General features: G+C 39.8%; 1 protein-coding gene and 1 long non-coding RNA gene across 4 annotated transcripts in view; both read right to left on the bottom strand.

The window, feature by feature from the left end:
• Positions 1-282: 282 nt before the first annotated feature.
• On the bottom strand, positions 283-10,820 carry LOC132209553 (uncharacterized). Its single transcript, XR_009445703.1, has 2 exons — positions 10,577-10,820; positions 283-10,053 (listed from the first exon to the last, which is right to left on the bottom strand). It is a non-coding gene; the product is annotated as an uncharacterized LOC132209553 (long non-coding RNA).
• A 9,096-nt stretch (positions 10,821-19,916) lies between these two features.
• The window catches only part of myom2b (myomesin 2b), a 119,661-nt gene continuing 112,505 nt past the window's right edge, over positions 19,917-27,072 (bottom strand). For all 3 annotated transcript variants that reach the window (XM_048531059.2, XM_048531057.2, XM_059645585.1), the window contains 4 exons: positions 26,637-26,673; positions 26,406-26,428; positions 26,215-26,270; positions 19,917-20,979 (listed from right to left, as the gene is read on the bottom strand). In XM_048531059.2, the coding sequence (XP_048387016.2) occupies positions 20,626-20,979; positions 26,215-26,270; positions 26,406-26,428; positions 26,637-26,673 (470 nt within the window). In that variant the 3' untranslated portion in view covers positions 19,917-20,625. The remainder of the gene's footprint in view (positions 20,980-26,214; positions 26,271-26,405; positions 26,429-26,636; positions 26,674-27,072) is intronic.

A 27,072-nucleotide genomic window follows, 5' to 3' on the forward strand; every position in this document is an offset into this window, starting at 1 on the left:
CATTAAATCTACATTTTCTTAGGAGTTAAGAATGGACAATTTTAATGTTGTGTGAGATGGACAAGATTATATTTGTAACACATTCTGGAAATGAAATCGCCCCATGCAATATATCATCAATACTTTGACATTATTTAAATGATAGAATTATAGGGGAATTCTATAATAATATGTCAAAATATGTTAATACCACACAGATTAATTCCAACATGTGCACATTCCCGCAGATTGTGTACTTGTAAACAAGTTTTGGTTTTAAAAAAAAGCTACTAAAATCAAATATTAGGATGTTCTTTTTTTAATGCATTGAATTTCATTTACAACGTATTTGAATTTCTAAGAATATGCAGAATAACATTTAGGTTTAGTCGCTGAACTGCAGTACACTTGGAAGAAAACAAAACATTCATAGAGTCACAGAGTTATGCGGCATGGAAACAGACACCTCAACACAACTCGTGCAGGCCAACCAGACATCCCAATTACACCTGGTCCCATTTACCAGCATTTGGACCATATGCCTCTAAACCCTTCCTATTCACATACCAGATACCTTTTGAATGTTGTAATTGCACCCTCCTCCTCCTCTCCTTCTGGCAGCTTGTTCCATTTATGCATCACCCTTTGTATGAAAAAGATATCCCTCAGGTCCTTTTTAAATCTTTCCCCGCTCACCTCAAACCTGTTCTCTCCACTTTTGGATTCTTCAAAACAAGGAAAAAGACCTTGGCTATTCACCCTATCCACGCCCCTCATGATTTTATAAATGTCTACAAGGTCACCCTTAGCCTTTGATGCTCCAGGGAAAAATGCCCCAGACTATTCAGTGTCTCCCTGTAACTCCAATGCTTCAATCCTCGCAACGTCTTTGTAAACCTTTTCTGCACCTTCTCAAGTTTATTTCTGTTTCAGACAAGTTTGAGAAGCACTGCTGGTGGCTGCAGTGTGAAATGTTAAAGCAAAAATATTAAGGCCTCAACTGTTCAACAGTGATTTATAACCATCGTGTTACTATGTTGTGTGAGAGCGTGATTTCATGACACTCAAACACCAGGATCTTTCAAATAAATTCAGATAAGCATCATTAGCATCAAACGTTGTTTACTTTCCCTGCACTATGTCGCTTGAGGGTAGTTGGAAGTTATATTGCAGAAAGGGGAATTGCAAATATGGGAGAAAATGTACAGACAACTTGAAACCCACACAAATGATTGAATGTAGGAATTCGTAGCTTTGAGTTTTAGACTCCTTTTCCGGTTTGGGTGTGCCATTCCTTCATTTCTGGCCAATTTAGAAGAAGAAGTGTGTAGTGCATAGGTAAGATTAATTAATGGCAATGTGGTAAATGATTTGATTAGTTGGGTATGTTTTTGATAAGGCTGATCAAGAGATAAATTATTTTGGATACAAGGGGCACTCCCTAATACTCTTCAAATAGAACTGAGGATCTATCACATCCAGCTGAACAGGCAACCAAAGCTGTGACTTGCTGTCTCATCAACATGACAGTATTTCTGACAACTTAGTAAGGATGGAACTGTCTACCTAGATGATGTGTTCCAGCCTGGAATATAGTTTGAACTCAGCAAGTGGGAGAAACAAAGCAACTCAACTGGAAAAAAATAAAAGTCATCATTGCACAGCATGGATATTGACATTCTAGACAAGTGCTTCAACTAAGACCAAGGCTGAAAACAGTAGTATTGTCTGTCACAAGGAAACTTTCTTCAGGGATTTGGAACGCTGTACACGCAACTGTAATGAACTAGCGATAACGCAGTGTGGAGTTGGAGGGACACAGCAGGCCAGGCAGCATCAAGAGGAGCAGGACAGCCGGTGTTTCGTCTCGGGACCCTTCTTCAGAAATGGGCTTTTCTGAAGAAGGGTCCTGACCCAAAATGTCAACTTTCCTGCTCCTTTTGACGCTGCCTGGCCTGCTGTGGTCCTCTAGCTCCACACTGTGTTATCTCTGACTCCAGCATCGGCAGTTTTTACTATCTCTGTAATGAACTGGCGCTGTGCTTTCATGAGGGGGAGCACTGACTAGAAATGCATTACAGGAAATTGTAGATGCAGCTCATGGATTTTACTCATTAAAATGAAAAAAGCAGAAAGTCACAAATTGTACACCAACATTTTTCCTGCAATGGATTCTTTGATGAGCATTGCCCTGGCTTGAAGCAAGGGATCCACACAAACAAATAAACATTTCACTCTGAATTGTTCAATTTATTTTTCATAGGATCCTAGGTTGATAAAGTTAATTAGGTGCTTATTCAGCCCATTGTGTCTTTGCCAGTTCTTTGAGAAAGCAATTGAATTAGTCCCATTTCTTGCTCTTTCTACGTTTCACTGTACATTTCCCCATTTAAAGTGTAAATTGATGAATTTATTAGGGATTTTTCATTGGTCTTCACTACAGAGGCAGTAAATCAGAAAATAGAAGGTAGGGAGGAACTCAAGAAAATTGCAATCACTGGGGAAGCGGTACCGAGCAAATTGTAGGAGATGCTGGCTGACAAGTACTCGGGTTCTGATGGATTTCAACCTATAGCTTTAAAAGAAGTGCAATAGTGAGGCGAAATGTAGGTTCCAATTTTCCAAAATTGCCTATATTGAGAGAGAATTCCATTTGGCCGGAAAGTAGCAAGCGGAATTTCTTATTCAAAAAGGAGGCAGAAAGTAGGGAATTGCAGGCTGATTAGATCATGTGTGAGCATCACGTTGACTCAGTGGTTAGCATTGCTCCTTGCAGTGCCAGAAACCTGGACTTAATTCTACCCCCAGGTACAAACTCTGCATGGAGTTTGCACATTCACCCTGGGTCTGTGTGAGTTTCCTCCGGATGCTCTGGTTTCCTCCCACAGTCCAGAGATATGCAGGTTGGCAAGCTAAATAGTCCCATGGTATCCTGGACATGCAGGGCAAGCATTAGCCATGGGAAATGCAGGGTTACAGGGATGTGGTAAGAATTGCATCTTGGGTGGGATGCTCTTCAGAGGGTTGGTGTAGGCTGAGTGGCCTGCTTCCACACTGTATGGGTTCTATACTTAAAGACCATAAGATTTGGAAACAGAAGTAGGCCACTAGCCAATTGAGTCCGCTCCACTATTCACTGAGATCATGGCTGATCTGATAATCAACTCCACTTTCCTGCCTCTTTCCTATAACCCTCGATTTGCTTACTGATTAAAAAAAATGCCTATCCCAACCTTGAATATATTTAATGACTCAGCCTCAACAGCCATTTGCAGTAAAGAATTCCACAACTTCACTATCCCCTGAGAGAAGCAATTCCTTCTCATCTATGAATTGAATAGGCAACACCTTATTCTGAGATTGTGCTCTCTGGTCCTAGATTCTCCCACAGGAAGAAACAACCACCTCTCCTGGCCACCCACCCTCCATATCTACCCTGTCTACTTCCCTCAGAATTTTGTATATTTCAATAAGGTTGCCTCTCATTATTCTAAACTCCAATAATTACAGGCCCAATTTATCACCCTCTCCTCATAAGACAGTTCCTCCATACCTGGTCTGAGCCTAGAAAACCTTCTCTAGATTACCTTTAATGTTGATATATCTTTCCGTTCGATAAAAGCTGCAAAATTATTCACCACATTCCAGCTGTGGTCTGGCTGGTGCCTTCTATAGTTTCAGCAAGATTTTGCTAATTTCATTCTTCATTCTCTTCTAAATAAAGGCCAACATTCCATTTGCCTTCCCTATAGCCCGCTGAACTTGGATACTCGCTTTTTGTGATTTATGCATAGGATTCCTAAATCCCTCTGTGATGTAGCTTTCTGTGGTCTTTCTCCATTTAAACTACATTCGGCTCCTCTATTTTTCCTGCCAAAGTGCAAAAACTTCCATTTTCCTGCATTATATTCCATGTGCACTAGATTTTGCTGACTCATTAATCTGTATATGTATCCCCCTGCATTCGCCTTTTGTCATCCTCATCACTTACCTTTCCACATATTTTTGTATCTTCATTAAATTTGACCACAGTATATTCACTTCCTTCAGCCAAGTTGTTTATATATTCTAAATAATAGTGGCCCCATTCTGATCCCTATGGCATTCCACTAGTTACATCCTGAAAATGATCCCTTGTCCCACCTCACTTTCTTCTATTAGTTAGCTAATCCTCTATCCATGCTAATAATCTTACTTCAATACCATGGGCTCTTATTAAATAGCCTAACAGTGATACCTTATCAAATGTCTTCTGAAAATCCAAATATGTTACTTATTTTCCAAATATTGACTGCTTCTCATTCATCTATCCTGAAGTTACCTCCTCATAGCATTCCAGTAAATCTGTCAGGCATAAGTTCCCCTTTGTGATACCATAGTGATTCTGCTTGAAAGGTTAACTGGTTTCTCTTTTGAGATGCTGGCTGACTCAGCCGAGTGTTTCCCAGCATTGCCAGATTCCGATTTAAAGTGATGGAGCATGGCTGATGTGAGATAAGAACTTTTTCACACAGTGAGTCATTAGAGTATGGAATGCAATGCCTGGAAATGTGGTCAAGACAAGTTCATTGGAGGCATTCAACAGGGCATTAGATTTTTTTTGGATAGTAATGGTGTGTAGGGACACAGGGAAAAGGCAGGATATTGGCGCTAGATAGTACGGTCAGTCGAGACACTGATAAGCTGAATAGTTTCCTTCTGTACCACAATAATTCTGTGATTCTGATTTTAGAGATGTTAGGCTAACTGGCCTTCAATTTCCAGCTTTCTGTTTCAATCTTTTAATAAAGGAGCTACGTTCACTTTCTTCCAATCTATTTGGACTGTCTCCAGATTGAGAGCAGTTTGGAAAATCAAAACTAATGCATCAACTATCTCACTACATTTATTATGCAAAGACTCTAGGATGAGGTCCATCGGGACTTGAATACTTGTCAGACTGCAGCTCCAACAACTTACTCAGCAGCACTTCTCTGATAGTGATTTTCCTGAATTCCTCTTTTCCTGATTTATTGCTGCTTCGGGAATGCAACTATTGCTCATTGTCAACAGGAATATTGTCAGACGACTGGAGAATAGCAAATGTGGTTCCCCTGTTCAAGAAGGGGAGTAGAGACAACTCTGGTAATTATAGACCAGTGAGCCTTACCTCAGTTGTTGGTAAAGTGTTGGAAAAGGTTATAAGGGATAGGATTTATAATCATCTAGAAAAGAATAAATTGATTAGGGATAGTCAGCACGGTTTTGTGAAGGGAAGGTTGTGCCTCACAAACCTTACTGAGTTCTTTGAGAAGGTGGCCAAACAGGTAGATGAGAGTATACCGGTTGATGTGGTGTATATGGATTTCAGCAAGGCGTTCGATAAGGTTCCCCACAATAGGCTATTGTACAAAGTGTGGAGGAATGGAATTGTGGGAGATATAGCAGTTTGGATCAGAAATTGGCTTGCTGAAAGAAGACAGAGGGTGGTAGTTGATGGGAAATGTTCATCCTGGAGACCAGTTACTAGTGGTGTACCACAAGTGTCGTTGTGGGTCCACTGCTGTTTGTCATTTTTATAAATGACCTGGATGAGGGCGTAGAAGGATGGGTTAGTAAATTTGCAGACGACACTAAGGTCAGTGGAATTGTGGATAGTGACGAAGGATGCTGCAGGTTGCAGAGAGACATAGATAAGCTGCAGAGCTGGGCTGAGAGGTGGCAAATGGAGTTTAATGCAGACAAGTGTGAGGTGATGCACTTTGGTAGGAGTAACCAGAAGGCAAAGTACAGAGCTAATGGTAAGATTCTTAGTAGTGTAGATGAGCAGAGAGATCTCGGTTTCCATGTACACAGATCCTTGAAAGTTGCCACCCAGGTTGACAGGGCTGTTAAGAAGGCATATAGTGTTTTAGCTTTTATTAATGGAAGGATCGAGTTCCGGAACCAAGAGGTTATGGTGAAGCTGTACAAAACTCTGGTGCGGCAGCACTTGGAGTGTTGTGTCCAGTTCTGGTCACCGCATTATAAGAAGGATGTGGAAGCTTTGGAAAGGGTGCAGAGGAGATTTACGAGGATGTTGCCAGGTACGGAGGGAAGGTCTTACGAGAAAAGGCTGAGGGGCTTGAGGCTGTTTTCATTAGAGAGAAGAAGGTTGAGAGGTGACTTAATTGAAACATATAAAATAATCAGAGGGTTAGAAAGGGTGGATAGGGAGAGCCTTTTTCCTAGGATGGTGATGGCGAGCACGAAGGGGCATAGCTTTAAATTGAGGGGTGAAAGATATAAGTCAGATGTCAGAGGTAGTTTCTTTACTCAGAGAGTAGTAAGGGAATGGAACGCTTTGCCTGCAATGGTAGTAGATTCGCCAACTTTAGGTACATTTAAGTCGTCATTGGATAAGCATATGGACGTACATGGAATAATGTAGGTTAGATGGGCTTGAGATCGGTATGACAGGTCGGCACAACATCGAGGGCCGAAGGGCCTGTACTGTGCTGTAATGTTCTATGATCTAACTAGTATCCTCTATAGTGAAGCTTAGTGCTAAATAACTCTCCAATTCACCTGCCATTTCCTTAATTTCAATTATTAATTCTGCAGCTCACTTAATGAAGATGTCAAGGTATTAGCGAGAATGCAGGAAAAATTCATATGAGGATCAATGGTCGGCACAACATTGTGGGCTGAAGGGCCTGTTCTGTGCTGTACTGTTCTATGTTCTATGTTCTATGTTCTATGTTCTATGGTTTCAGGAATGAGATACTTCACTTATGTTGATAGATTGGCAAAGCTGTGGCTGTTCCACTTACAGAAGTTTGGTTGAGATGAGATTTGATGGAGCTGCTCAAGATCATGGACATATGGACATGGACATAGAGAGAAGTACTGCCATTCCCATTCATGAAGGATAACAATTTAAGATAACTAGCAAAAAAAAAAGTGCCGTCATGAGGAAAAACCTTATCCTGTAGCGGATGGTTAGGATCTGGAATGCATTGCTTGAAAATCTGGTGTAGGTAGGTCAATTGAGGTCTTTAGACAGAATTAGGTCTTTATCTGAAAAGGAAAAACTATAGAGGTATAGGCTCGTAGCACTAAGTGAATTGTCCTTCAGAGGGTCAGCAAAGACATAATGGGTTGAATAGCCTCCTTCTTTGCTCCTCCCATCAGAGAACTTCACAATATGATGACTCGGTGTAACAGTCCCAGCAGAAGTCACATTGCAGGGACACTATAGCAACCAATTCAAAAGACCGCATTATTAAATCTAGCTGAGTGGGCAAGATGATTCCAATCTGGTAGTTTTCCACAAGACGAAATGAAAAACATGTTAATCTTTAAAAAGGCTGAGACTTAACAGACAAGAGTGAGCTTTATTTAAAAGAAACTGATCTCACTTGTGATTTACATAACAACAGCAGGCTGATAAATCTGGGGTGTCTCCTCCATTGAGGAAGCCAGAAAGTTCAGTGTGAAGTCTCAGAAGTACAAGGGTTCTCCCCTCAAGTTTGGACAAGTGCTGAACTTTATAACTTCTTTAAAGAAGCTGTCATAAAACACTAGTTTAAATTTCAATCAAGGTAGATCATTATGCTCATGGACTATCACTATCAGCCATATAATGTTATTACTTTTTTCACCAGTTCTTCCCAAACTGCAGATGTATATTTCCTGTGAAAAGTAACAGCTCTCTGATGGGTCTAGCAAAACCTTGCTACACATCCCTGCACTCTGTATTTAAAGTGTCCACCACCCATTCAGAATTGAGAGTGTGCATCCATCCAGGATTTAATGTGTTGGTTTTTCAGCCCCACTTTCATCAGTTTCCAGCAGATACTTGTCAATGTTAGCGCAGACATGTAGCAGAAAAACATAGATTTTCAACCCAATTGCCTTGACCTGTAGCTTAACCAAAAGGGAGTTGATTAGCTCAATTGGCTGGATAGCTAGTTTGTGACACAGAATGATGGAAACAGTGGGGATTCAATTTCTGCATGATGGACTCTCCATTTCAATATCTCCCCTCAACTGAGGAATGGCGACCCTCAGGTTGAATTGCCAACAGTTGGCTCTGTCTAATGAAATAGCAGCCCAATGGTCTGTAGTCCTGATACTTCACACTGAACTTCCTGGCTTCCTCAATGGAAGAGACTCCCAAGATTTGTCAGACTGCTGTTGTTGTATAAATCACAACCTCCCATCTTTTCCAAAGAGGTGTGAAATCAGTATTTTTTTCAAGATTACTGTACCTCGTTAAGGCTCAGTCTTCTTAAAGACTAACATGATTTTCATTTCATCTTGTGGAAAACTATTAGTTTAGACTCATTCAAGGAATGCCTATCACTTATTGGAAAGTGGGATTGGCTCTAATACATTAGGATCACTTGGTTTCCCAGGAATTACCAATATCATCAAAGTTCAATCATTACTCTCAAAATGATGTATAAGGGGAAACATTAGTTTCCAATAATGAGTTATTGAGCCACAGAATCTGCAATGTAAATGGAAGGGGATAGTTATGAAGCCTTTACCAACAATCAGAAAACTGCTTGCTTTATAGTCAATGGCTTTCTTTCTTTTTATGAACCTATTTTTCTAAGCAATCTGTTCAAAATGTACTTACACATGCCAGGAGCAGGTGGAACCGAACATGCCTCCCAGTCCAGGGGTAAGGACACTACCATTATACCACAAGAGGGCCCAGTCCACAGTTTTCCCTTTTTATAATTAACCTATTTTTCCGAATCAACCTGTTCTAGAGACGTGCTTACACATCTCACGGAGCAGGTAGGAATTGAAGCCAGGTCTCTTGGTCTAGGGATAGGGACATTACCACTGTGCCTCAAGATAGCCCAGTCCACATTTTTTTTAATCCAACTGCTTAATCAAAATTTACTGCCTATAGGTTTATGATTTCCTGATTTTTTTCATTCCTGCCAGGTGAGGTGGCATATTAGGAACATATAATTGGTCAAATTTTACGGGTTCTTTCCCCTTCTTGAATGTCAGCATGTGCTGTGCTAGTGGATTTATTGTTCTCCCAGACTTTGAGGGTTTACATTAGGGAATTTAGGTGAAGCGAAGTGAATGTTCCATCGCAGATTATGACCTTTGTTGTGACCTCTGAATGTTAAAAAATAATAACTCATCTACTTTTGAGTGAACAATAAAAACTTGCTGACAGTAAAGAATCTAGATTAAGTGAGTCATTGTTTAAAGTGATCATCTTGTGCAGAGTCCTGGAAGCTGTCAAATCAGGAAAATGCTAAATATTCAGAGGGTGAATATTACTATGCATTGTTATTCATTATCAATATTAGGCGTTTGAAGACTTAAAGGAAAAGTGGCAAGCAGATGCCAGAAATAGTGGTGTGTTAGGTAGCAAGGTGTCACTGCATTTACCCAAATGGAATATAAATGTAAGTATGTTTTGCTACAGTTGTAGAGCTCATTGTTGAGATTACAGTGTACGAATATGATTTGATCAGTTTTCCTGTATTTAAGAAAAAATAAAACAAAGTGAAAGCAGTTCAGAGAACGTTCCTGGAGTGGAAGGGTTATCTTATGCAGAAACATTTATTAGGCTAGGCCTGTAATCGTTGCAGTTAGAAGAATGAAGGGCGTTATTATTGAAACCTACAAGACCCTGAGCGAATTTGATAAGGTGGATGCTCAAACAATGTTTCCTCTTGTGGGGAGCATTGGATTTAAGAATACAATTTAAGAACAAAGGGACTCGCATTTATGATGAAGACTAGAACTTTTTCTTTCTAAAGGTGTCACAAGTCTTTGGAACTCTCTTCCCGAGAGAGAGAGACAGAATATTTTTAATGACAACGCATTATACATTCTTGACTAACAAGAACACCAATGGCTATCAGCAGTTAGAAAGAATAGAGATGACAATATAAGTCAGATCAGTTGTGATATTACCGAATTGCAGAATAGGTTCAACATGCTGAATGGGCTACTCCTTCTGATTTGTACGTTTGTGTTTTCATATGTTGGAGATCCTGGTCTTTGCCAGCAAAGAGACAGATGATGGCACAGTAGTGGAAGAGGTGTCTATACCATGTCTTTTATGTAGAGTATCTTGCAAAGAGAGGAACAGATATGCAAAAGAGACATAAACATCTATGAACTAAAATCATGACTACTAATGCATTCATATGAAATCCTTTTGTTTCTGGGCGTTGACCAAGGCTTTTATTTTATTGAGTGAATGTCTTTGTCAAAACAACAGTCAGAAACATTTAATTCCAAATCCTTAAGACTTTCATCATTAAGGCTCAGCAGATCTGGCAGCATTTGTGAAGAAAAGAACAGAATTAATGTTTCCAGTCCGGTGACCCTTCCTTAGTCCCTTCTGGGGAAGGGTCACCAGACCTGATACGTTAATGCCGATCTTTTCTTCACAGTTGCTGCCAGACCTGCTGAGCTTTTCCAGCAACTTCTGTTTTTGTCCCTAATTTACAGCATTCGCAATTCTTTTGGTTTTCGTTGTTAATACTTCACTGAGTGATTTCAATTCCACAATGGATCTGCATTTTGGATGTAAAGGTGACATTTGCTCAGCAGCTGTCTGTGGTACTGTCCTTAGATTTTAACGACTTACCTCCTAACATAAATCTTTTGCTTGCACTATGTTTCCGTGGTGGCGTTTAGCATTTCTAAATCAGCAGATACATCAATCTTGTGCACAGTGACACAAAATTTGGCAAGTTTTCTTGTAACAATGACCTGCAAAGGAACAAAATAAATAAAAGCATTGTCTTTAGTACATTACTGTATGGTGGTGACAATATTGAGAAGCTATTTCAAACAGTTCAGTCTGATGAACCTAAAAGGGCGGTATGGTGGTGATGATGGTGGGGTTTCTGAGTTTGGCCTGTGCTAATCAAGAAATTAGCCTTGACCTTGAGTGTGTGGAATGAATAGTGTTACTGGTTCCCATGGTTGTCCCAAAAGCCTCTTCAGTAGAGTGAAAAATTCAAAGTGAACCTCATCAGAACTTCTCTATGGCAACCTGTGAACCACCCCTTTTGTATGCTTCATTCCACACAGCAGGGTATTTAGGATTTCAAAATTTGCATGTTGTATATAAGCCCCTCAGAGCTTTGAGGTATTCTGAATGATTGATCAAGGTGGATTGATCACAATGTCATGTAAATACAATGGAGCTAACAAAACCTTGAACCGTGTTAGGGACTCAAGTATAATAATCAATTCCTTTTGCTAGTTTCAATCTAGCACAATTTCCACAGTCAGTGCTCCATTCTTCCAGTCACACATTGAAAAGTGCTGAATAAAATACTGAGCTTGTTGACAAAAATCTGTCTAGTAAATCAACAAAAGCTCACCTCAGAATTTTTGGACACTTTCAGATGAGCACTTACACTTTGTAGCAGCCAATTCACAATTACTCTTTATGCATTCTTTTTCATAATTTATTTTAAATTTGTGTAAATTTGAAAGCTAATCCTTGAAACAAACACCCCTGAACACACAATCCTTGATAAGCGCTTTGGAAGGCAAAAACGCTGCATAATCACGAGTTATGAATAATGTTAGGGGGCTGTAACCTGACAGAGTTTCATGATTTAATTTCTCATGCATGAGAAAATTGGAAGGCCCTATTTACACCACAGTTTCAGATTTGCATTTATTTGCAGCTTATCTGCAGGAACATGCCGTGTGGAAGTATTGCCAATTTGAGGTGAGGTAAGTGAGGGCAGACAGCAGAAGTGAAACTTTGCCCAACAAATATCAATAGCTTCCAAATGAAAAATAGTTGAGGAGAAGATTTCTTTTCATATAACAATATGAATGCTATTAATATTTAATGTATATTAAAATAAGTTTCTATTTTTGTTAAAATATGCTGCAGTATATGTCCAAAACATGTTTGGAAACTTCTCTTCACCTTAATTTTACAAGAAAAGATATGGTCTATTTAATACAATGGTGCTAAATGAGCTGCTCATTACATGCTGTTTATATTGTTTTTATCCTCATTTAACATAAATTTTCTTTTTAATTGAAAAAAAATTTAGTTATTTGCTGTATTCTTAATATAAAAAAAGCTTCACATCGATATGGCAATTATTAAGAAAGCTGTTTTTAAATTTAAAGAACTCCATAGTTCTCGGGTCACAGTCCTTGGTATCAGAGGCATGAAAAGGAGATGAATGTAAAAGTTAACATGCATGCTAGTCACCTATAGGTGATGGAAATTACAACATGTTGGAATAACATTTGTTTATGTGTCAGGATGATACAAACAATATGAATAGTGACTAATGGCGACTGTAAAGTAAGAATAAATAAATTAGGGTGAAATATTGTCTGCGCAGTTTCATTTTTTCTTTGCTTTTACTCAGACCACCTACTGCTTGGAAATGGGGTTAGATGTGCATGTGCGCACTTCTGCTACACTGTAACTTATTAGGTTAATACCAGCCCAGACGCTGTTGACCACGCTAAAACAAAACTGTGCCATAGTGTCCAGGGATGGTTAGTAAGGTTAGCCATGGTAAAATCTCCAAGCAGGGTTATGGGATGGGGAGTTGGGTGTGGGTCTGGTTGGAATCCTCTTCAGAGGCTCAGTGCAGACTTGATGGGCTGAATAACCTCTTTGTGCACTGCAGGGATTCAATGATTCTATTAACATGGTTGTGATATCTGTAAAGTGGTACAAATGATGTAATGATACCCCTAATACAGTGGACTAAACTATCAAGGTCTAATTATTTTTAGAAATACAACAGGCAATTTCTCCAACTATTTAAAGTTCAGCAGCTTTAAGGACTTTAACAGCTTCTTTTGACTATTCCAATGAGTTTAACTACTTTTTACTTATATTAATTCATCCTATTTTTAACAATCCCAAAAGTCATTTTATTTCTCTCAAAGGGTGCCTGGCCTCTCGAAATGATGCCTTGGGACCATATTCCGCTGGGTGCCCTCACTGTCCAAAAAAGTTTGCTACCACTCCAAAGAACTCTCGTAAGATCAGATCTTCCCCTACCAGGGTTAATGTATGCAAATCATACTTTGGGCCTCTCCTTAGTAAAAACCAGACTTGAATGAAGATACTTGCATTTTATCATGTGCGATTGTCATTGTGAGCCACCCACCCCTTCCTCCACCATCGACACTCTTTCTCATTTTCACTTCCGCACTCACTGCCTCTCAGATACTCAATCTTACTGTCACACTCTCTCTCATGCTCACTCGATGGTATGACTTCTGGATTCATGCTTCTAGTACAATTTTCACTGAAATCATGCAGTGAATTATTTGTCATCTGACAGTTGTGATGTCCTAATGTGGTCAGAAGTGGCTGCATCTTCAGTTAAAAAAAACACTTTTGGTATAACAACAGAACAATCATTATGATGGCACCATCTTTAATTGGACAGAACAGAAAAGCAAACAAGGGGACCCCAAAATGGACAGCATCTCTGACTGCAGAAAGATTCAAACCTTATAGTTCATGACATTCTAAGTTGAATTTATTTGATTACTCATTAACACTTATTTTCTGGTTCTCCTTGTTTTCTTCTCTGCTTTGTTTAGTAAAGATGGTGAGATAATAAGGATTACCCTGTTGTGATACCAGAAATGTCTATTTTAACTGAAGATGCAGCCACTTTTGACCACACTAGGATATTTGAACGGTCAGATGTTTCTTTGTAAAGAACATTTTATTTTGCTAGGAGATTGTGCATTTGACATATAATTCACCAAATCCCGACACCCAAAGCTAACTCATGGCAATGGAATGTTATGTTTTGTCAATGCGATTGTGATAATTTCTTGCGTTGTATAATACTAATGTAAAATCCGGAACAATAAAACAAATACTAGTTTTTCTGCATGTAACAAGCTCAGGGCGACATCCAGTAGGTGGCACATAAAAATTTTGCTACAGTAACATATGACCATCAATGACTCACTATCAATATCCAGGGAGTCACCATTGACCAAAAACTGAACTGGACCAACCGTGCAACCATTGTGCCTACAAGAGCAGGTCAAAAGCTAGGAATTCTGAGACAAGTAACACATGATCTGCCTCCCCATAGCCTGTCCATCATCTACAAAGCAGTGCTCAGGGGTGTAATAGAATATTCTCCACTTGCCTGGCAACACTAACCACATCTACATAACTGTAAACTTGATCTGGCCATGTAGATAGCAATAAGTTGCTGAAGCTCAAGAGATCATTTGAATTTCTGTTCAGTAATAAAGTCGTCTACATTTCACACATATTGGGAAATACCCAGTGATCTTTGCCAAGATGGCTGCAAGACAGAAAGGATCTAACTAGTCAGTCTACTGCAAGTTAAACTGTAACTGATTATTTCCTCATTCAGTGCTTTTGCTCACTGTAAAATGAGCTTGACTTATGCCACTGAGAACGACAATACAGTTTAAGTGTTGCACTGAGATTGCAAGAAATTGGGGATCACTATTGCACTCTTATTTCTCTATTTTTCTAATTTATTGCTGGACGTTTTATTTCTTTATTTTTCTAAGTTTTGTGCCTAAGAATTTGTATTTAAGACTCTGTACCTAGATACCTTGGTACCTAAGATAGCACCATAAGTGGCTTCTTGTAAATGTTTCACTGTACTCATATGAGTACATGTCACAATAAAACTAATTCTCTTTCTAATTCTATACATCAGAAAACACAGTTATATTAATGTCACTGTTCCTATATTACAAAAGTGCACACCCTTCAAAGATGCTTTATTGACTGTAAACTATTATGGGACATGTGATAGTCATGAAGGGTCTCTGTATAAATCAAGATTTCCTTCTATTAAACTGGGAAACTTTTGGGGGTTGCAGTGAGGATTGAGTGCACTGGGACTGCAGTATACTGAGAATCTTGGTAAACTGGCATTCACTATGTAGTGAGGCTGCTTTTATATTCAACAGATGTGCTGCAAACAGGGATTGCTGTACACAGGAGATTGCTCTATACTGGGATTGATATGCACCATGGGTTACTGTGTACTGTGGGTTTGTGTATACTGAGCTGGTTTTTGTGGATAACAGCCAGATTGTGCAAAGCAAGCTGATTTAAATATTTTGAGTACTTATTTTAGCATGTGACATGGAGGCATGCCATGATCAGGGTCAGTATTTCCTGTACCAGCATGTCTTTTAAATAACTTTTGGCTGTTTTTAAAGATTCACTTCAGCTTTCAGGGAGAATTTGGGGTGGAGGTGTTCTCATGCTTTTTCTTCCAGGTGATTGTTCTGAAGGTACTCTGGAAAGAACTTGATTATTGGTGAGCTGAGAATACCAATCATCGTAGAAGTTCAAAATTTAACGGTAGCTCAGCATTAAAGCTACACTTTTAAATGCTCACCAACTCTGTCAACATACCCATAAATGTTCATTTTGACTGTATAATTTTTAAATTAGGGCTTCTCTTTCCCCTTTGCCAGTTTTTTGTGGTCAACTTGTTGACTGTTATAATTTCTTTGATGGAAAATATTTCAATATTTGTATGTCAGCCCTGTAAATACTTGGACTGTTCCCCAGGCACAGCCTGCAGTTTGCTGATATATCAGAGGGCAGTATGCTATCAGGAACCCCACAATGACCCAAAGTTTGACTACCCACCTCAGCTGCTGAGATACCGCTTTCACCCTCAATCCTTACTCTCCAACTCCTGTGGAATGGAGCCCAATTAAAAATTATCCTCTTGATTCCCTGAAAGGTCTCATTTGACTTTTCTTGAGGCTGATACAGCTTAATGCATTCACCACAGAAAGGCATCTTGCTTCCTCTGACATGCCAGCCTATTAAGAGTTAGGGGAAGTTACCATTCCTTACGAATTTCCAACAGTGGATAGACATAGAACATTCAGGATCTTGATACTTTTCTCAAGCTGTTCCTTTCTTCTATTCAGTCACGTAGGTATCTTAGAATCCCTACAATGTGGAAAGAGGCCATTCAGCCATTGTGTCTACACTGATTTTCAAAAGATCATCCCAGCTAGATTTAGCTCCTGATCATCTCCCAGAAATCCCACACTTACCCTAGCTAATTCACCTAACTCGCACATTCCTGCACACTACAGGGCAATTTACCACAGCAAATCCACATTTTTGGATGGTGGAAGGAAACTGGCGCAGCTGGCAGAAACCCATGCAGATACAGGGAGAACATTCAAACTCCACACAGACAAGGCTGGAATCAAACCAGAGTCCCTCGCACTGTGAGGCAGCAGTGTTAGCCACTGAGCTAATGTGCCACCCCTCGATCTTCCCCTGTTTAGCTCCAGAAGGGAAATATGTTCTATACATATCCATTTTCTGTGTCACTTTACACACACACAGAGCTGTCGTTTCCGTTATGGAATAAATAGCAGCAGCTATTTTTCGAACAGAGACGGGAAAGAAAACAGGAGCCCCAATGACCATTAGGCTGGCAGAGAGAGAAAGCTGTGAGAACTTAGGGAGCCAGATCTCCTGTTGATGAATCAAAACATTGACACTTTGTTTGTAAGCAGCACAATGGTGGTAGCCAGGAGATATGTGACTTTTTGATGTATTTTCCAGTCCTTAAATAGAAATAATTTTCATATTCACTTTCTGGTATTTGAGAGGCCTTACAGATTTTCATTCAACTTTCTTTTAATTTTGCAGACTAATAAAAAAATTATGAAGTGATTTTTATTGTGTCTCTGGTCTTGTGAGGTCTGCAGACACCTTAATGCAGTGGAATATAGTATAAAAATGATCGTGTTACACCCCAGTACTGGATCCAACTTTAGAATGTAGTCTTTCACACTCTATAGATGTTATTTTTGAATCCATCACTTGTTTCATGAAATAGATTTAAACATTGCTGCATTTTGGAGTAATACAGTAATTAGCAAGGTTCTTAAGATAATGATCCTACAGTGCCATCTACTGGTTTTGATGTTATAAAACAGCAAAGCTCTTTTGGTAACCTCAAGCCTGAAAATGGGTGAAATGTAAAACGACTGAATCTCAAGAATTGTTAGAACGCAGAAGGAGGCCATTTGGCCCATCGTGCCCATGCTGGCTCTCTGAATGTGTAATCCTCCTGACTGCTTCCTGTAATTCTGTGTGAGACCATGAGACATAAGTGCAGAAGTAGGCCCATCAAGTCTGCTCTACCACTCACATTGATCAATGCTGATCTGATAAGCCTCAACTCCACTTTACTCTCTTTCACTCATAACTTTTGATTCCCTTACTGATTAAAAAAAAACTGCCTTGAATATACTTACATAAAGTGGTAATTTTGTTTCTCACTCCATGGATGGCACCTTCCTGCTGAATACTTAATAGTTGGGTCCGGGGGAATGTTGCCAAACGAAAAAACCTTGGATTGGAGGTTATTGGCTCCTTGAATGTGGAATCACATGTTGATAGGGTAGTGAAGGAGGTGTTTGGTACGCTTGCCTTTATTGGTCAGTGCATTGAGTATAGGAGTATAATATATGTGATGCTACTGCATGAGGCATCGGTTAGGTTTGTAATGCTGCATTCAATTCTCCCTGCTACAGGAAAGATGTTGTTAAACTTGAAAGAGTGCAGAAAAAATTTACAAGGATGTTGTTGGGGTTGGAGGGTTTGAGCTATAGGGAGAGACTGACTAGGTTGGGCTATTTTTCCAGAGCATTGGAGGATGAGGGGTGACCTTATAGTGGTTTATACAATCATGAGGGGCAGGGATGGGTGAATAGCTGAAGTCATTTTCCTTGAGCAGGGGAGTTTGAAACTAGAGGGTATTGGTTAAAGGTGAGAGGAGAAAGACTTGAAAGAGACCTGAGGGGCAACTTCTTCACACAGAGGGTTATGTGCATATGGAATGAACTGCCAGAGTGGTGGAAGCTGGTAACATTACCACATTTGAAAGGCATCCGGATGGGTGCATGAATAGGAAGGTTTAAGAGGGATATGGGCCAAATGCTGGCAAATGAGACTGGATTAATTGGACTGGATTGTCTGTTTCTGCGCTATACAATTCTATGACTCTATTTCCAGCATTTTCCTTTTCTGGTTGGCGTACATCAATAATCTAATTGTTCAGAGCCCTTTTATAATTTATTTTTTGTTCTTATTGTGATATTCACCGAAAATATAACATTTTCAATACCATATCGAGTGTAACAGCAACAGTGGAGTTGAACTGTCGACAGCTATGTTGTACTGTACCAGTGTGATTTGTTCTCTGGGTACAGATAATACTGGCAAGGTTCTACATGTTATTCATCCCTGAGTGACCCGAGAAGTTGGTGACTGATGTTTTTATTTGCAGTATTCATGTGAGTTGACAAGTCCCAGAACTCTCTCCTCTAATGTGAGTAAAGAAATGGTAAAATGGCCGAAATATCTAAAGGGGTTTTCCAGTTATCTTCTGGTTTTGAAGGGAGATTGGAGGAAGCCACTGAGGAATGTCAGCTATTTCTACCAATTCTCTTTTGGCACTGGGGGATCCCAGTGCTTTTCCTCCAAAGTATAAGCATCTAATCACTGGGTTACTATGTTCCAGTCTGAGGTGCATTACTTGGATACGATGTTTCCTACAGTCTGGTTTCCCTTGTTCTTCACCAGTGGTAGACCTTCCTTGGGGGAGTGAAGTACATTTGCAAATTGCAAAATTGCATCCTACAGGTTGTATGTCATGTAGCCACATTGTGCTAGTGGTGTATGGTCTAGTCATGGATGATATCAAGACTTTTGGGGCAGAGTTGTGTCTGCATCTGCACATGTAACCAGTAGTCTATCACATTCCCCACAAAGTTTGTGGAAAACTGAGGACTTTGTGCCATCAGAAGGGAAATCACTCACTGCCAATTATCCAAAGAAAGCCCTGCTCTTGTAGACACCATTGATCGAGCTACTTGCGGCTAATCTAGCTGTCAATGGTGATTCCAAAGTGGTGCGTGGTTGAGGATGCCTATAATGATGGTGGTTGAAGGTCAGAGCACAGGAGCATGAATGGCTAAGCCTTTCAGCCCCTTGAACCCGTTCTTGCATTGTATTTGACTCTAACTAACCACTCCTTTAATTCCTTTTTATCATCTGTCAGATAAGGATATCAAAAAAGATCTATCATTTTTCAGCCTTTAACTTGTATTGATGCAGCATCCACATTTTGAGTCATACATTTACATTAGCCTTTTTGGAATAATGTGTTTTCCAAATTCATCCTTAAATAAACATAGCTCTAATTTTCAGCTTGTTCCCACCATATCCACCATCGGAATTAGCTCTCAAGCATGTGAAATCCTTTTAATGCCTTCATTATATCATCTACAACTTGTCATCATAATATAAGCCTTTATCCACCACCCAGAACCTTGACTTAGAGATTTGCTTGTTATGATCACTATAAGTGCTAATGAAAAGAAAGTGGTTTTCTCTCACATACCGTCCCACGCCTGAATGTCAAGTTCTGCTGTAGGTTCGCCTAAGCTCCTTCATTGTAAGTTTTGCAAATGGGTCCAGTCACTACTCATGAGAACATGAATGAGGCTTTTTGATTCTGTAAACGTAAATTGTTAATGGTTGGGCTGAGCACCAGACATTCTATGTTAGTTTGCGTTCATAAAGAGCCTTCAATGGTGAATAGCTGGGAGATGTGTGCATCTTTACATTGTTCTCAATTCAGTCTGAGTCCCATGTTAAATCGAATGAGTGCTAAATCACTTCATCACGCAGTCACTTTGAATTGAGAAACATTTTCAGAAATTTGCTTCCAATGTGGGAATGTGTTGTTATTCCACTGCTGCTGAAAATCACACGTCAAATTCAGGAAAAAAAAATTATAAACAAATATGTCAGATAGTGAATTAAGGGTGGAATTGTTAATACTGTGTCTAATTTAGAGAGGTTTTAGAAACTATGACTTTAGGTGCAAGAGTTACGTGATGACATCAGTGAGAGACAGGAATACAATAGGAAGAAATTGCCATAAGAGACCACTTTATTGGTGCAGAGTATGATAAACAAAGCACAGCAACTTGGTAGGTATTAGTCATGTGATATGGTTGCAGGACGAGAGAACTCTAGCCAACGATGATATTAATTTGCTACATTAAAGCCCCTGAAAATAACAATTAATTCGGACAGGTTCTGTGCATTCCTCATCCTGAAACAGCACCTTCAAATCGGAAGAACCTCTAACTAGTTGCAAGAGTAAAATGAAGTTCATTTAAAGTGTTACATTCTGCACTTACACTTGCACTTATAACAATGAACTTCATTCCTCTGTCAGCATCCAGCATCTTGTGTCCATTAGCTGAAAAATAAGCTGAAGAGGAGACTCTGTACCTCCATAGATCTGCACAATGCCAGTTGAGGAACTCAGCAATATTAATGTACAGAAGGTCATGGGCTGGAGGTATGGATTTTCTTGACGTGTATTATCAGTGTTTGCTTAGAGCAACAAAACAAATTAATTTCCCCTTCTAGCACTTAAAACTTATCATCTAATGAATAAATATTTAATGATGCAATGAGGAACAGGTTATTGATTTCCCCCCCCCCCAACCCTCAACTCAATATCCTATTTACTACATAAAGCTTCACTTGTAACTTAATTGTTCACTGCAGTTCAAGCTAAGTTTACAGGAAATAACCACTTTGAACTATTGTTTGTGTTACTTTCTTCTACCAGTCTTTGAACTCTTAGGTGCTTCTGGTTTAGAAGGTTCTGCATGGGCAGCCTTTGTGTGCTCTGGGGGTTGAACTCCTCTTTTCACCACTGGTATCTCCTCGCCGTGTTTATACACACTTACAGTGATGTCAATTGTCTCGCCGCCATATTTGTTCCTGACATTAATGCCATATTTTCCTGAATCCTCTGTGGTGACGCCTTTAATGGTCAGGGAAGCATATTTTCCCTGCTCCAGAGTTGCATAGTGATGATCGTTCAGTTCGAGATCTTTGTCATTCTTGAGCCAGGTCACCTCAGGAGTTGGATCTCCAAAGACAGTGGAAGTGAGGCTCAGTGTCTGGAACACAAAGTGTGTTAATGCATACAAAAACCTCAATAGACTCTTTCTGATTGCAGCCTGACAGGAAAAGCTGGGGGCCTGAATTTTGAGAATCTACCAACTCAAGACAGGGGAGGGAGTCAAAAAATAAACTTACTGTCCAGGTCCCACACAGGGTTCACCTGCTGCAGTTTAAACATCTAACAACCCCATTGGAAACAAACAACAGTGTCACTACTGCATGCATAGCTGGGTCCTTTTGTGCTAGTTAGTATTATGTTGGTCGTCAGTAGTGTGTTACCCAGGAAATATGGCTGACAATACTACTAAATGGCCAGGGTTTGCCTCAGTTAAAGGGATTGCTGGAAGATGGTCCATCAATTTCACTCATGATTTTAGAAGGTCAAACCTTTCAGAATCACCTGAACTGCTCTTCTTGGACAATCTTGGTGTTCATTTTCTTTATTACTGCTCTCTATCATTTTCAGGTGCTGTTGTAGTGATATATCTGGATTTATCAACTCTCCCGGCTAACTACTCTGCTAAGGCCTAGTCAGTTTACCATTTCATTATAAAACAAGCTAAGCCTTTAGTTCCCTCTCCAAATCATCAACCATAGATTAAGAATGCCTCAATCAGCTCCGGTTTGAAATACGCTAAAGGTCAAAACTTGGGCCATTGTACTTTCTCCCCTTTGATGTAACTTGCACTGCACTTGAATGATGAAGGGTCTCAGCCTGAAACATCAGCCTTCCTGCTCCTATGATGCTGCTTGGCCTGCTGTGTTCATCCAGCTCTACACCTTGTTATCACTGCATTTGAATGCCCTTGTTAACTTTAAAAATGAATAAAGTAGCTTTACTGGGCAAAGAGCGACACATAAAAGGCTCTGAATCTGTTTATATAATGACAAATACTGTGACACAAGATTACGTGGGAGATGTTTCTCCCCTGATATTACTCTCAGTAATTCAGATGTTACAATTTGTCATTCTGCTAAGGTGGACCTGCGTTTAAAATCTCCCAGCCATGTAAAGGCCCAAAATCTGATGTTTGATATGACAAAGCTGCAGCATACAATATGCTGATCGTTGATGGGTGCGTGCAGAACGCAAGAACTAGGAGCAGGAGCAGGAGCAGGAGCAGACCATTTGGTCCTTTGAGCCTGCTCCACCATTCAATAAGATCACAGCTGATCTTTTCGTGGCCTCAGCTCCACTTACGCACTCTCTCACCACAATCCTTAATTCCTTTATCATTCAAAAAATAATCTGTCTTAGCTTTAAAAACTTGCAACGAGGAATCCTCAACTACTTCACTGGGAAGGGAATTCCACAGATTCGCAAACCTTTAAGCGAATAAGTTCCTCTTCAATTCAGCCCTAAATCTGCTGCCCCTAATTTTGAGTCTATGCCCTCTTGTTCTACTTTCACCTGCCAGTGGAAACAACCTCCCTGCTTCCATCTTACCTATTCCCTTCATTTTTTTATATGTTTCTATGAGATACCACGTCATTCTTCTAAATTCCAATGAATATAATTCCAGCCTAATCACTCTCTCCTGACAGGGCAAACCTCTCAACTCTGGCATCAACCTAGTGAATCTCCTCTGCGCCCGCTCCAGTGCCAATACATCCTTTCTCAAGTAAGGAGACCAAAACTGCATGCAGTGCTCCAGGTGTGGCCTCATCAGCACCCTATACTGCTGCAGCATATCCTCCCTGCTTTTAAACTCAATCCCCCCAGCAATGAAGGACAAAGTTACATTTGCCTTCTTAATTGTTTGTAGTACCTGCAAACCAACTTCTGTAATTCATGCACAAGCAGCATGTTGCAATTTTTTACTGTTCAAGTAATAATCCCTTTTACTGTTATTCCCACGAAAATGGATGACTTCACATTTATCAACAATGATTTCCATCTGCCAGACTTGTGCCTACACACTTAAACTATCCATATCCCTCTGCAAACTTTCAGAACCCTCTGCACACTTTGCACTACAACTCATCTTAGTGCCATCGGCAAACTTTAACACACCACACCCGGTCCCGAACTCCAGATCATCTATCTAAATTATAAATAATTGTGTTCCCGGCACTGATCCCTGAGGCACGTCGCTAGTCACTGTTTGCCAATCAGATGATCACTCATTTATCCCCACTCTTTATTTTCTGTTAGATACCCAATCCTTGATCCATGCTAATACATTGCCTGTAACACCATACATCTTTATCTTTTGCAGCAGCCTTTTGTGTGGACTTTTCTCAAATGCCTTTTGGAAATCCAGACACATCACATCTGGGTTCCCATTGCCTACCACGCTTGTAATGCCATTCAGCCCAACATGCCTATGTGAGCTCTTTGAAAGAACTATCCATTGTCACATGGGCCTGCTGATTATTCCCCTTTGAAAGATATTATTGAGCCTGCATCTACTATAATGCATTCCATATTATTAGAAGTGACTGCATAAAAAGAAAATACATTGATGTCACACTTGGATCTTTTTGCCAATTACTTAAGGCCATGTGATAGAGCCAGCATGCAACTATGAAGGGGAAATCATGCTTGTCACATCTGTAGGAATTCTATGAAGATGTAACTAGTCAAGTTGTCAAGTGGGAGCCAGTTGATTTAGTTTATTTAGACTTTCATTGACAAAGTCCCACAATAGAGATTATTACGCAAGATTAAAGCACATGGGATTGGGGGAAAGGTATTGAGATGGATAGAAAACTGGCTGGCAGAGAGGAAACAAAGATAGGCTCTTTTCAAATTGGCAGGCAGTAAGTTATGGGGTGCCACGGGGATTGGTGCTGGGACCCCAGTTATTCACAATATATATTAATGATTTAGATAATGGAACAAAATGTAACATCTCCAAGTTTGCAGGTGATACTAGGTTGGGTGGGGGTGGTGGGAGTGATGAACTATGATGAGGATGCAGAGATTCTTCAGCGTGATCTGGATAGGTTGGTTGAGTGGGCAAATCAATGGCAGACGGAGTATAATTTGGATGAATGTGAGGTTATTCACTTCAGAAGCAAAAACAAGAAGGCAGATTACTACCTGAATGGCTGTAAATTTGGAGAGGGGAGTGTGCAGCGGGTGTCCTTGTACCCCAGTTGCTGCAGGTAAGCATGTAGGTGCAGCTGGTGGTAAAGAAGGCAAATGGTATATTGGCCTTCATTGTGAGAAGTTTTGAGTACAGGAGCGGGGATGTGTTCTTGCAGTTAGAGGGACTTGGCGTGGCTGTACCTGAAATATTGTGTGCAGTTTTGGTCTCCTTTTCTGAGGAAGGACGCTGTTTCTCGAGGGAGTTCAGCAAAGGTTTACCAGGCTGATTCTGGGGATGGCAGGACTGACGTATGAGGAGAGATTGGCTAGGTTAGGATTTTTTTCGCTGGAGCTCAGACGATTAAGGGGGAATCTCAAAGAGACTTATAAGACCTAACAGGACAGGGAAGATGTTCTCGATGGTGGGTATGTCCAGAACCAGTCATCACAGTCTGAGGGTTCAGTGCAGACCATTTAAGATGGAGATGAGGAAAGATTTCTGCACTCAAAGAGTGGTGAGCCTGTGGAATTCATTACCACAGGAAGTAATTGATGCCAAAACATTGCCTGTATTCAAGAGGTGGCTAAATAAAGCATTTGGGGTGAATGGGATCAAAGACTATGGAGAGAAAGCAGGATTAGGCTATTGAGTTGGACGATCAGCCATGATCATGATGAATAGCAAAGCAGGCTTTAAGGGCTGAATGGCCTCCTACCTTCCTACTCAGAAAACTCTGTCAAGATCCTGAAAGATTTTTAAACACCTCCATAATTCTGTCTGTCACCCTGTATACTCTAAAAACAATCCAAGCCCCTTGAGCCTTTTCACATAAATTCTGTCATCTCTGTTAATCATTCCAGTAAATACTCTCTGGCACCCTCTCTAATGCCTTCAAATCTTTCTTAAACGTGGTGCCTGGAGCTGGATGCAACACTCTATTTGTAGCTTAACAAGTATTTTAAAATGATTTAGCACAAACACCCTTATTTTTAGACTCTATCTATTTATTTACAAGACCAAGGATCCTGTTCACGTCATTTTACACAACCTTGTCAACTTATCCTACTATTTGTTTTTTCACCAACAGGGGAATGTGGGCATCTCAGGCCAGGCCAGCATTTATTGCCCATCCCTAATTGCCAAAAGGGCAGTTCAGAGTCAACCACATTGCTGTGGGTCTGGAATCACATGTAGGCCAGATAGGGATGACACATTTCCTTCTGCAAAGGATGTTATTTAACCAGATGAGTTTTTCCAAAAAAATCAACAATGGCTTCATGGTCACCAACTGACCTTTAATCCCAGATTTTTTTTATTGAATCCAAATTCCACCATTTAGCATGGTGGGATTTGAATCCATGTTCCCTGAAGTTTGTGGATTAATAATCCAGTGATAATACCACTAGGCCATTGTCTCCCCAAAGATTGGAATACACACTCTCAGGTCTTTCTGTTCTTATATCCTTTTTAAACAGCCTTTAAGCTTATATAACCACTCCTCTTTTCACCTATCAAAGCACGTCATTTGACACTTTGCATTACAGTGCATCTGACTTGGGCTTTCCCATTTCACCAGTCTCTGACCTGCTGAACTCTTACTTTCTTCCCCACTGTAATTGATTTCCAAGTTTCATATCATCAGTAAACTTTGAAATTATTCCTTCTTTAGCCATGACCAGGTAATTAGTATATATCAAAAAGACCAGTGGTCTTCATACTGATCTAAGGGGAACACCAAAGTACACCTGCCTACTGTCTGGAAAACAACCGGTAACCATTACACTGTGGTCCTGATCTCAGCTAATATCCTGTCCAAACTGTTATTATCTCTTTAGTTCCACTGTTTTGGAGTGAAAAGTCACAATTTGGAATCTGCTGGGTGGCTTAGGATTTAACTCAGAAGCATCAGAGTTTAAATGTTCGCAATTTGAATCAAGTCTAATGTCTGCAATGCAAAATAGCATTTTTAAGAACAATTTTCATTTACATTGCGTATCTTTGACTAAAATGTAAGGAATCAGGGTGTACAAGAGCCCCGAATAGAAGGAATGTAAATTTTTTGGAGGGTTTTGAAGAAGGGCCGAGGCTATGGAAGCATGAAGTATAAAGGAGCATCTTCAATAATATTGCTGCTGTGAAATTAATACATAATGCTGAAGATATGGAATCTGATTCAGATCATGCATTTGGTCTTACCTTGCCTTCCATTATAGTTACTACATCTGGCAATCCTCCTATTACTTTGCCACGATCTATAATGGGAAAATCAATGCTAACTTGAGCAAGTCAATTAAATCACAACTATCTTTCATTTATTATTTTAAAAAAGAGTTTGGCACCAATTTTAATTTTTAAAAAATGATTCGAATATCAGCTTCTGTACTTACTCTTCTCTGCAAAAGCTGCAGCTCTGAAAATAAGAATTGAAACATTTCATTTAATAAGGGTGCAACTTTAAAACCAAAAGAATTTTGTAAAATTTATGCCATTGTACTTTCAGCTGACAGAGACAAAAGTTAATGCTTTTAAAATTGCTTGGAAAAAAATGTGTTGCATGCACTAATTCTAAAATTGCACATTCTGAAACTGAAATTTATATTCACTAGGTGAAGACTTACTTCAGCCTCTGGAATTCTGTGTATGCCTCAGCATAAACTGCAAATTAAATCAGAGTTTTCAAATTAATGTACAATAGTGCCTCTCCAAACTTGAATTAAAGCTTACATAGGTATGTGTTTAAATACAATTCTTAACTTGACAAACAATTAAATTGCTTAAGAAAGTTATGCTGGATTGTTTGAGATGACACAAGTTATTGTGAAATTTAACCAAATTGATCCTGTTTCTGAAAGAGGTTTGTTTCATGTCATTTCTCACAACTACAAATTCTCTTATGTTTTTTTCTCTCCTCAAGTACTGCCTCCTTCTCTTTGATCAATCTATCCTTGCAAATTATCACACAATCTCCCCTTACTCTTTCTTCTCAAGTTCCAAAGTTTGTGGTCATCACTAAGATTTTGGAGTAGACTTGTAGCTTGGGTTGTGGGTATTGAG

Source organism: Stegostoma tigrinum, chromosome 4, assembly GCF_030684315.1.
Source record: "Stegostoma tigrinum isolate sSteTig4 chromosome 4, sSteTig4.hap1, whole genome shotgun sequence".
In the NCBI taxonomy this organism is placed as follows: domain Eukaryota; kingdom Metazoa; phylum Chordata; class Chondrichthyes; order Orectolobiformes; family Stegostomatidae; genus Stegostoma; species Stegostoma tigrinum.